Source organism: Gymnoscopelus braueri (assembly GCF_963280865.1).
Source record: "Gymnoscopelus braueri genome assembly, chromosome: 9".
Classification (NCBI taxonomy): domain Eukaryota; kingdom Metazoa; phylum Chordata; class Actinopteri; order Myctophiformes; family Myctophidae; genus Gymnoscopelus; species Gymnoscopelus braueri.
Genome location: NC_137610.1, coordinates 43,810,906 through 43,821,761, shown reverse-complemented (window position 1 = coordinate 43,821,761; position 10,856 = coordinate 43,810,906). Strand labels below are relative to the sequence as shown.

Below are 10,856 nucleotides of genomic sequence, written 5' to 3'. Positions count from 1 at the left end.
ACAGTGGTGTTTCTGTCCTATTAAGCCTGTTGCCCAGTCAGATCCAACCCTTTTGTAACAAATAAAATCCATTAGTCCACATTAACTGTCCTGGTCACTGACAGATGTCAGTGTAAGTTAAGTCATGCATAAAGCACAACACTTCATGGACGGCCCTAGGAAGGATGTGTATGAGTCGCTTCCATAAGGTGACAGGTTCAGACAACCACAGATGGTCTCAATTTGATGACAATTAAGTGCATTGCATTGGTAGCTATGGTTGCTGAGAGAGATGAGTTTGTCATGTCAGTGTTTTGTCTTTCCTGAACAGAGTTTCCTAAGCAAATTATGGATTTAGTTTAACTTTATAACCTGTAGGGAAAAATTCCTCCCTTATAACTCGTTATCGCGAAACAGTCTATTATTGCTCACCCCCTTGTTTGAGTTTTCGACAGTTTTTATTGATTTTTCTCTTAGACATACTTATGTTATTGTACTTTTTCCTAATAAATGTTATACAGTGTTCTCATGTAAAGTGACTTTGAGTACTTAGAAAAACGCTATATAAATCTGAGATATTATTCATTATTATTATCACAGATATTCTGCGTTGACGATTTTCCTTATTGGCTAGAATGTTGTAACCATCCAGGATAGACTCACCACAAACTATGAGATTGTGAAACAATGGTATATGTTCCTGTAGAAGCCACAAGTCTGTGTATGGAATCAACCTAATTTAAAGATTTTTTTATTTATTTGTGATGTCATAGAGAAGTACTACACTACCCACAATCCTAAAGTGTAGCAGAAACGTCTCTTATTGGTGGAGCTTGCTATTACCATGGAAATTATTACTGCCCCCGCAAGTCAACTACAATATAGAAAGTGTGTGTGTGTGTGCATGTGCGTGTGCATAATTAAGTTTTATTTTTTCATCAAGTACTTTACATAATGTAAACGACAATCTTGAATCTCAGTGGGACTTCCTGGTTAAATAAAGTACAAAAAAAGAAACGTCAGTGTACAAAGCCTCAGAGTCCCATCCACACCCAAGTAGAGATTTTAAACCACTGGGTGAGGTTGTTGTCAGAGATTATCCCTCCCTTGCAATGCTTGCTTGGGCTTCAGTGTGTTGACATTAAGTCTTTGGACAATGGTGGTCCCTGCCCTCTTTGACTGTATAAAAACCCAAGACTGAGACCATTCTAGTCACACTGACCTCTCCAGCCAAGGATCCTCTTCTATCTTCACCATCTCCATCTGGAAGGAACACCATCTTCATCCAAGGAAGGAACACCATTTGGACCATGGGTCTGAGTTTCTTCTCTGCTGTCCTGGCTGTACTGCTGGGTGTCTCTGCAGTCACCACCCAGGTGACTCCCAGTACAGAAGACACCACGACACAAGAACCAAGGCATTTAGACATCACCTCAAGAATCCTAGAGGTGAACAAAGACATTAGCCAAACGTTAATGGAGGGAGATATTGCTGTTCCAAGGAAGAGGAACGCCATGAGGTGCTGGACCGACAGTGACTCCTGCAAATGGCCAAAGTCCTTTAACGGGCTGGTTGAGGTGCCATACTCCATCAGCGATTACTTCTATGTTTCTGAAAAGGCTACGATCGAGGAAGCTATGGAAACCTTTCACATGAACACCTGTATTCGCTTTGTTCCTTACACTGGGCAGGACGATTATCTCAGCATTGAGAGTCAGAGAGGGTGCTGGTCTGATCTGGGTAGAAGTGGTAGAAAGCAGGACTTGTCTCTGTCCGTTTATGGCTGTGTTCACCATGGTATCATTCAGCATGAACTTCTCCATGCCCTGGGCTTCCAACATGAACACACCAGGAGCGACAGAGATGACTATGTGAGGATCAACTGGGAGAACATTTCCGAATTTTCTGCCTACAACTTCCAGAGACAGAACACCAACAACCTGGACACCCCTTATGATTACAGCTCTATCATGCATTATGGAAAGACTGCTTTCAGTACAGTGTACAGAGCAGAGACCATTACTCCCATCCCAGACTCTTCTGTGCAGATCGGACAGAGGGTTGACATGTCCGACATTGACATCCTCAGGATCAACAGGCTTTATGGATGTAATAATTGAAGACCTGAAGGGTTAAAGTTGAGAAAATAAGTATATGTTGTTTTTCTCAAGAGCCCTCATGAGTGTTGAATGATGATGATTCATAGTCCGATTGTCATAATTCGTTTGTGAAAGTTCCAATGAAAATAACAATAAAAGTGAGTTAAAAAAAATGCTATCTGTTCTCTGAAATGATAATGTGCTGGGATGAATGAAAACAAAGGCGTAAGTATTATTATATAAATGAGAGGTGTGTGTGTGTGTGTGTGTGTGTGGTATTTATACACACAGTATAAAATCAGGCATTGCGACGAGCATTCTTCATTCTTATTCCTGTCCAGATTTCTCGTGCTGCTCTTAGGATTCGAACCCACAACCTTTTGGGTTTAGCGAAGGCCTTGAAGTGCATTGGTTTGACTTCCTCGATGAGCTGTGCTTAGCGGCAGCAGTAGGGCCGGTACTATTTGCAGTGGTGGAAAGTAATAAGTACTCTAAGTACTCTACTGAAGTGCAAAGTATTTTAACTTTGCTGGAGCATTTCCAGTTTTATATTTTCTGTAAGATTTTCATCTTTCAAAAGATGTTTATACATTTTGAAAACCTGTGAAATGAGACATATACTGCCTAATGAGTACTTTTACTTTGGTACTTTAAGTACATTTTGATGACTACACTTTTGTACTTTTACTCAAGTCAATTTTGAATACCGGACTTTCACTTGCAGCAGAGTATTTCTACATTGTGGTATTGATACTTGTTCTTCTTCCACCACTGGTTCTCACCCCCAGACTGATTGTGATTCTCAACCACACCTCAGAAAATCAATGAGCTCCACCCGGGGGGGGAGGGAGGTAGGGTGAAAGAACAGGCAGCAAACGCATCAATCATCTCCCCTTCAAACCACAGTGACGCAGCGCCAGATCTCTCAAGAAAAACACAGTGAGGCAAAGAGCACGTACACATGAAACACACTGCTGCTAGCTGGACTGGGCTAAAGAGCGTCAATTCTAATAGTGTGTGCGTGTGTTTGTGTATGTTTGTGTGTGTGTGTGTGTGTGTGTGTGTGTGTGTTTGTGTGTGTGTTTAAGTGCATGCCCGGCCCCTGCTCTGACACCATGAAGGGGGTTGAAACTCAATAAACGATGCTGAGTGGAGACATGAGGCAGACAGATGATGGATCATCATGTGATCCATTCTTCGAGTCACAGAGAAAAACAGACATGGCCATTCCTTAAAGGGCTAGTTCACTAACCTTTACAAATAATAACAATAATAGGTTAAATCTTACAGCTACATGGCTGAGGGCTTCAGATTAGTTGGATAGGAATTGTGCTCTAAATACCAATCATCGTGAATCCACTCATTTGTTCTGAGGACTGTATAGTGATATGATCCACTTTTTTGGTATTAGTAAAGACTGAGGCGGCAGTTGTAATGAATCAACTGCAGTTGTCTAATAGATATTTTTTTAAGGAGACATGTACAGGCACTGTTGTATTCAAGTCTATTGAAGATGAACGCATGGGCACGCTTTTCTGAAGACTTAAGTCCTTTTCATCCTTGGTATATTCTTGAAGTGATAGTAGGCTGACTTTGTAATCAAAACTCAAGACACAGAACACATTGGGATGTGTACATGTCTAATAGAACGATAGGATTCAGGCGAACATTTTGAGAAGCTGTCCTTCATAACCCATACTCTTTAAAACATGTATAAAAAAAAAAACCCTACAGTAACACAGTCGCTGATCCTGTAATCACTGGATCCAATATAAGTATGGAGGTCATTATCAGAAGCAGCAGATTCCATTCCATCTGAAATACTGTTCTGCACAAGTAAAAAGAGGACATAGAAACTAAAGCCTTCAGCATATGAAGTCAAACTTTTTTCGGCTTCAGCAGCAAGAAAAAAACGCAATGATGAGCAAACAAACAAACGAAGTTTGTTTCAGCAGTTCTTGCACCACCAACAAGTAGCCGAACATTGCAAAATCAAATGATGTCAAAGCACGCCGAAGGTTGCAAATAGTGGAGAAGGTCTGTGGTAAAATCACTGTTCCAGCCGTTTACTGTGGGCATGGTTTAAAGTTCAGAACTTAGAGCGGCTCAGCAGCGAATATAAAACACTTTCATCAGAGAAGTTTGGTCCTGCCAAAGCCTTTTTTTAAACTTCATTTGGAGTATGCTGCAAGCTTTAATCTTTATCAGGATGAAACAAGACACCTCAAGACGCCTAGAGAGATAAGAGAGGAGTAGAAGAAGAAGAGGGGGTGGGGGGAGGTGGAGAGGTTTAAGTCAGTGGTTCTCAAAGTGGGGTCCGGGGACCCCCAGGGGTCCTTGAGGGGGTTCCAGGGGTCCCCAACAAAATGTGTTAATGTACAGCCAGTTTGGTTACTTTAACCCTATATGCCTATAAATTATATCGGCTATTTCAACATAGCCGATCTACAAGCCCATAACGTGTCACATTGGTATTTTCTGGTATTTTCCAAAAAATCTCTAAAAAATAAAACATATCTTGTTTAATGGGGTCTCTAGCAACAAATATTTTCACATGGGTTAGGGTTAATTTGGGGGTCCTTGACATGAAAATGTTGATGAAAAAGTCTCCTAAACCACTGGTTTGGGAGACTGGGAAGGAGGTAGGGAGAAGGTGAGAGGGAGGAAGAGACTGAAGGAGACAAGGAAGTGTGGAGTGAGAAGAGGGAGGGAGATAAACAGGAGTGTCTTTACTCTGCTCTGTCCTAGCTCCTCTATCCTTACTCCTGCAATTATGGGTTATGTAAAGATGCAAAGGACATACAGTATATGATGGAAGATTTGTCACAAGATTTGATTTGACTTTCAGTAATTGAAATTTGAACCTATAACCTGTAATCCCCACACACGTAAGTCCCACAAAGACAAAAGTGAAGTCATAGAAAATAACATTCACACATGTGTAGATCGACAATTGCACACCTTTGTATTTTTACTCAAGTAAAATCTTTTAATACAGGTTACTTTTCTTGTAACAGTATTTTTATATTGTTGTATTGCAACGTCTACTTAAGTAAAGAAATATCAGTGGAGTGCACAATACGAGAGAGTGCTATAGTTCTCCAGTACAACGGTGTGCGACCGAGAGAGGAAACATCGTCCGTTTTTGTCTGTCAAAACACAGATTTTAATATTAATAAAAAAATATTAACGGAGGTAACTGAACTGAACTGTGAGTGAGACGTGCTGAGCAGCTCTCACTCACATCACATCCATTTTCTACAGCGTTACAACTCCTCTCTCTCAAGGATCAGTGAGTCTACACACCCAGTCAGCAGCAATATCCGTCCTCTGAGATACTTTGAAGATGTGACTGTGGCCGTGTCCAAGATGAGAGACAAACTAGAGAACATTCTTACAGAGGAAGGGACAAACGTCTCAGAGACAGTGAACATAGTGGATGTTTCACTGTCAACACCATCAGAACCCAAGACCATCACGTCCAATCACACTGGATCCAAACACAGCTCATCAACGCCCTGTCTCTGTCTAAAGGGAACGGAAAAGTAACACGGATGAACAAATCACAATCATTTCCTGATCACCCAGAGAGATTCACTGGATGTGTTCAGGTTCTGAGTAGAGCGGGTGTGACTGGACGCTGTTACTGGGAGGTAGAGTGGAGTGGAGGCTGTGTTCTTATAGCAGCCTCATATAAAGATATCAGCAGAACAGGGTCTGGTAATGAATATGGATTTGGATGCAATGATAAATCATGGTCTTTACAGTGTACCACCAAACAAGGTTATAGTCTCATACACAGAGACATTGGAACCGACATCCCAGGCCGTGTGTCCTCCAGAGTAGGAGTGTACCTGGACCACAGTGCATGCAGGTACTCTGTCCTTCTACAGTGTGTCTGACACCATGACTCTCCTCCACACAGTCCACACCACATTCACACACAACCTCCATGCTGGATTTTATCTTTATTCAGGAACCACTGCTGAGTTGTGTGATCTCAAGTAGATCACACTTTTGTTTTGTCTCTCATGGCATGAGTCCAGAATAGTTTCTTTTTGATTTTATTGTTTTTATGTCAGCCGGCAAAATGTCAACTTTTTGTTAGGGGAACAAAAAAGATGATTTGATCTTAGAAAATAGTAGTGTTGTTCCTAAACTTTTTCACTTGAATCATGTTTATTTTATTTGTCTAATGGGAAGATTTTGTATAATTTGTTTTCCACTTCCAAGCTATTTTGATGTGATGTTTGGACAAAATCTGTAGGAGTAATATCAAGAAACGTGTTTTGCAAAAATCGGCCTACTGGTGGCGCTATAAAAGGCCGATGTGAAAAATGCAGGGCAGAGGTTTTTCCTTGGCCTCTAGGGAGTGTGCGTGCAAAGTTTCACGCCGATCGGTCCAGTTATAGGTAAAACGCGAATCGGCCTGTTATAGCGCCACCATAAGGCCATTTCTTCGTTGGCCTAGTGGGAATGTGCGTGCAAAGTTTCACGGCAATCACACGCTGTGTTCATGATTTGAGGCATTTTGTTCAAAACGGACCACTCCTGCAATCTTTGGAAGCCAATCAGGATGGAATATAAAACATCTGAAAGACACGTTTGGTTTAATGACTAATAGAGATACTGTGTACCGATTTGTGTGATGTTTGGACAAAATCTGTAGGAGTAATATAAAATAATATAAAATCGGCCTGGCGGAGACAATAACGATGACAAAAATGTACATAGGTACAATTCAGGCTTTTAGTATGTTTTTCTAGCCTGACACTCAGCCTGAATTTTCATTTCGTTTCACTCCATTATTCAGTCTGAAAGCCCTCTCAATGCAGCGGAGTTCTGAGATGGGGGCGTGGCCAAAGTGGGACTCCACTATGAACCAACGCGATTGGTTCATACTGGATTGTCCCGATCCCGATTCACCTTTTTCAACCAATAACGCGGTCAGTGGTTGAATTTGATGAATGAAAACAAGTAGAGCTACAAAGTGAAAACAATATGCACCAAACCTGGCATCTATTTAAATAATTTACTACTTATATAATATTTAAACGGCATAGGATTCGCCTATAGGGAAACAACATTCCTAGAATCTGTCTGTGCATGAGCAGAAATGCACATTCTGTACAAAAGCACATACAGTACATGCACATAAACCACATTGTTGTCTCCTGAGTGAAGCAGTTTGCAGTATAGAGTCATTACCATGGTGATGTGCTGTGTTGTAAACAACCAAGCTAATTGTAGGGACTCCCAGAAGTTTCGTTGTTTAATTTTCAGATGGTGCATTATTTTCCAATTATCTGACCACAATGTTTAGCTGCTGTGTAGACAGACTGTCTACACAGCAGCTAAACATTGCTCTGCTCTCTCTCTCTTGCTTCAAATGGACAATTTAAGCATTTAGCAGACACTCTTATCTACTGTGATTTACAAAGTGCAAGATCAGATTATGTGGCATGGATGGACCCTAATCAACAAATGACTGTAAGGGTAATGGTCAAGTACAATAGTAGGATAGTAGAAAGGTAGAAATAAACTAGGTTATCAGCTAAACATCAAATGGAGTATCTGTTTTAACAACATATTGTATAGATATAGTACAATACTGTACATGTATATACACACATATCCTGTACATAATGTGAACAAGTACCCTGTATACATCTGCATGGTATAACTTTTATCTACTCTAGCTACTGTATCAAAAAATAGGCAACTATTACAAGGAATGAGGAGTGCCACATTGGACCAGTGGCGTAAAGTAACCAAGTGCATGTGCTCAAGTACAATTTTGAGGTATTTTTCACTTTCTTCAGTATTTACAGGGTTAGTTTTACATCACTAAAACATTTTTTTAAACTTTAGTTACTAGTTACTTTCTAGATTTTGATTATTATTACAAAACATACATTAACCACTTCAGCCCTATATATCTACAAGCTTCTCAACGCATTTTGAGCATGTAGACCGGCTATTTTCAAAAGATCTCTATACATATTGAACTTGTGAAAAGGGACATTCTGCATAATGACTACTTTTACTTTTGGTACTTTAAGTATATCTTTATGCCAATACTTTTGTACTTTTACTCGGGTACATTTTGAATACCAGACGTTTTCTTGTAACAGAGTATTTCTACATTGTGGTATTAATACTTTTACTTAAAAGAATTTGAGTACAGCCCGGACCGCTGGCCTTGCAGTCGGGAACCTAGGCTCATCATAATAGCCTGACAGTGCACCGTGGATTCGATTCTTGTTCCCTACGGTCTTTCCTGCATGTCTCTCCCCATCTCTCTCCCCCTGTTTCCTACAAACTATGAAAAATGAAGGCAGAAAAAGACCCCAAAAATATATCAAATGTTTTTTTTTACCCCTAATGAGTACTTCTTCCATCACTGCATCTACTGTATAAAAGATAGTGCTTACATTGGACGTACAGGGTTTCTGCCTGCCAGCGACGATATAGCTGTTGGACAGTAGACATCCCTGGGTTTCTCTATGTTCTTGGGGTAATAAGCAGCAATGAGTCTATTTTCTATGATATTCGTATGGCCTCCAGCCTGGCCGAGGGTCAAACCCAGATGCCATTTTATTCCTAATATTTCTACAAAATATATTATACTGGTTGTAAGTCATAATATTCAATCTTTATTTCAGACCCAAGGGAGATCCATATCTCCCTTGTATATTATTAATAATAATGTATATGATGTCAGATAAAGGCCCCCCACTGTACATCAATGATATATTCATCATGGCTATAGATTGACGTTAGTGTGCCATCAGTCTAAAGCTCACACTGTAAAGGTGTTTTCCACAATAGGAAGCATGAACCAAGCCACAGGGAATGGACCAATAATTCTCCACAATGCAATTACGAAGCAACCTATACAATATGAGTCCAAACCCCTTTTCTCATGTCAGTTTCAATGACTCCTGTGTCATAGAAAAAGCCTGGTATTTATGGTGCTTCCTCTCCGTGGCGCAGACATTTTAATATCACCCTCTATTGTCTGTACGCTGCTCTGACACAAACGGCATACATGTGGCTATGCCCCGTCGACCATGGTACATATTAAATACTTATTGCTAATTCTATCATCGTGGTGTGTGATTATCTCCTAGTCTCTATTGTACCCTCTCTGGTGGCTGTATAATTTACAGGCCAGGGTACCAGGGATCCTGTGACACCACGGTAATCTGAGAAAATGAAATAATAACAAGATTAATGTCTAAAGGAATCGAGTCATGTGACACTGGTGACAGGGTGGTTTACATGCAGACTGGATATTAGGGATGCACGATATTTCCATTTTGGCCGATATCTGATTATTTGCATGGTCAAATTGACAGATACCGATATTGCAATACAAGTTTCCAGTAGGGTTTACCTTACTCTTATTATACAGTTACTGTGATTCTGGGTGCAGATGCAGAATTCTAACAAACAGTGTTAGGCCTACTGATGCACATATTAGTTCAGACAATGTAAATCGTTTCAATACAATATTTCATTTGTAAGGCTGAAATTGCCGATACCGGTGCATCCCTACTGGACATATGTATGTATGTATGCATATATGTTACACACTACTGTATGGCTATTATGGTGAGTGCAGTGAGCACATCTGCTTGTCTCTGTATGTCTGTCTCCTTCCCCCTGATAGATGATGGCAGTAATGACCTCCCTCTTCTGGGATGGACATTACAGATCTCTGGGGGTTCTGAGCCAGCAACTCAGCCATCCAGGCAGCGGGGCAGTTACCCATCGAGCCAGGCAAGCCTGCCATCTATTCAGCCAGCCAGGCAACCATTCAATCAGTCAGCTAGCCAGGTAGCCAGTGCAGGTGCTCTCCCAGACTCTGTGATAGATTAGGGCTTTCGAAAATGCCCCCTCCCCCCCTGTTAGCTTACAGTTAGCCAACACAGCAGCTGTGGGTTTTACTCAGTGTGCGCGTGCGCTTGTGCGTCTGTGAGGCGAGTGCGTGATTGAGAGAGGGAGAGAGGAAGCAGCAGGTCATTGTTGAAGCAGAGCAGCACTGCTCCGGTGGATGGGTGTAAATTAATAAATAGCAGTGGATGGTACTGTGGTTGTGGTTGGGACCTCCCAAAATGGCGCGACCCACGTCACTTGCTGTTGCGGTCAGTCTGCCAAGGCTGTGCTTTTATTTCGTTTTTCTTTTCTGACCGCAGTAGACTGGATATAGGATTATGTCGTATCACCAGACTTCTGATCTCCTACTCACATCTTTGTGGTCAGGGAAGATACTTCATGGGCAACGGCGGTAACCACCACAACAATGGCACCTCTTCCCCTACAGCCACTGGGTAAAGAGGCAACGGCTTAAGTCAAAATCGCATTGAGCTCCACTCACGACCATAAAGCTTGCAAACGTCCAATCGATGAAGATGTTGAGGGCAATGATTAATACGATCATGGACTGAGAGAATGTAATCTTATCTGAGACATGAAACAAACTTCTACTGAGATGGACTTGGAATCCATCCAAGGACAGTTCTCTGTTTTTGTATGGACAGGACAGTGGAGAACACATCCAGGGGAGTGGTGTTTGCTTCATAACGAAAATAACTGGTATAATCCACAGGAAATCTATGGTTCTCACTCGCTCGTGTTCGGCCGATACATACCTTACATACCTTATCACACATTATATAGAAATGATACTAAAACAACCCCTCCCGACTCTAAACTTTCCCTATTGCACATCTCCCACTGCTGCTAAGGTGTTTTGCCACCAAAGTTCCATTT

The 10,856-nt window shown here is 41.3% G+C and overlaps 1 protein-coding gene across 1 annotated transcript; it reads left to right on the top strand.

Annotated features, from left to right (window-relative positions):
• Positions 1–1,289: 1,289 nt before the first annotated feature.
• LOC308092340 (hatching enzyme 1.2-like) lies at positions 1,290–10,418 on the top strand (the record flags this gene model as incomplete). Its single annotated transcript, XM_080438191.1, has 3 exons — positions 1,290–2,088; positions 9,754–9,863; positions 10,347–10,418. The coding sequence occupies 3 exons, from the start codon at positions 1,290–1,292 to the stop codon at positions 10,416–10,418; spliced, it is 981 nt and encodes a 326-aa protein (XP_080294317.1).
• Positions 10,419–10,856: the final 438 nt, after the last annotated feature.